The sequence below is a fragment of the Helobdella robusta genome (genome assembly GCF_000326865.2).
Source record: "Helobdella robusta unplaced genomic scaffold HELROscaffold_1806, whole genome shotgun sequence".
NCBI lineage: Eukaryota > Metazoa > Annelida > Clitellata > Rhynchobdellida > Glossiphoniidae > Helobdella > Helobdella robusta.
Window position 1 is genome coordinate 1 of NW_008703985.1, and position 1,128 is coordinate 1,128.

At 32.0% G+C, this 1,128-nt stretch overlaps 1 protein-coding gene across 1 annotated transcript; it reads left to right on the plus strand.

Moving 5' to 3' along the window:
• Nucleotides 1–371: 371 nt before the first annotated feature.
• HELRODRAFT_184659 (hypothetical protein) lies at nucleotides 372–978 on the plus strand (the record flags this gene model as incomplete). The annotated part of the gene is made up of 3 exons (XM_009016569.1): nucleotides 372–464; nucleotides 572–706; nucleotides 796–978. The coding sequence occupies 3 exons, from the start codon at nucleotides 372–374 to the stop codon at nucleotides 976–978; spliced, it is 411 nt and encodes a 136-aa protein (XP_009014817.1).
• Nucleotides 979–1,128: the final 150 nt, after the last annotated feature.

Genomic DNA, 1,128 nt, shown 5'->3' on the forward strand with positions numbered 1-1,128 from the left:
TCAGTCTTCCTTACTTATCTCTTATATTCTTCTTTGTGTTTAATCTGTATTCATGACATAGTTTTTCACTTTCTATCTTTAGCTGATTTCAAAAAATTATTGAACTTTATCATTGACATTTATCGTTAAACGCCAATGAATGCACGTATCTGTTTGATATTTCTGGGATTATGAGATGGCATAATGTTTAAGACGCTTGGTCCTGCTTTTGCAGTGGCTAGGTTCCGCGTCTATCCCTTGTAGTGCGCGTGAAGAGTGGCTTCATATTCACACGTGTGTGTGCTAATATTACCTCTGAAAAATAATGAAGAAAACAATTTTAAAATTATTATTAATGTAATGTTAATTTGTAGACACATACACATTGCAGGATGGAAACTGACAGTTCTAAACATAGCAGATGTCGATCTGCCACATCAAGGTCCAGAATCATGTCGTCCTTGCAACGCTCACTTTCATCAAATGTAATTCATTTTATTTTTTTTTAAGGCAGCAGCTTCATTTTCAGTTATTGCCTCATAATGATAACAATTTTTTTCGCTACTATTGCTACTACTTTTATCGTTGCCAGGAATTCGTCCTCCCAAAAACAAATGCTTACAGGGCTAGCGAAACTAGAACATCAAATTTCAGAAAGTTTTACAATCGAGGAGATTTTCCCATGGCTCTCGAACACGATGCCAAGGGAAACAAAATAGCTTGGAAAGTTAGTGCTAGAAAGTCAGAAACAAAAATAAAATTCAAGATTAAATAAATCTAATGATTTTCATTAAAGAACATTTACAATATAAACAGGTTGACGTTGCAAAACTTGATTACCAAGTCTACCTCCCACTGTTTTTTGATGGACTCAGCGAGACTGATCATCCGTACAGTTTTTTTGCAAATCAAGGGGTCCATGATATGTTAGCACACGGAGGGCACAAGGTGGCTTCTCTTATTCATCTTCTTATTGGACCTATTAAAAGTAAAAATTAAAAATTTACTGAATTTAATTTTTTATTATTATAAAAATTAGCATTTTATTATTATAAAAATTTTATTATTATAAAATTAGCATTTTAATATTTGATTAAAATAAATTAGTTATATAATATGAAGCCGTAATCATTTAATGCTGATAAAACT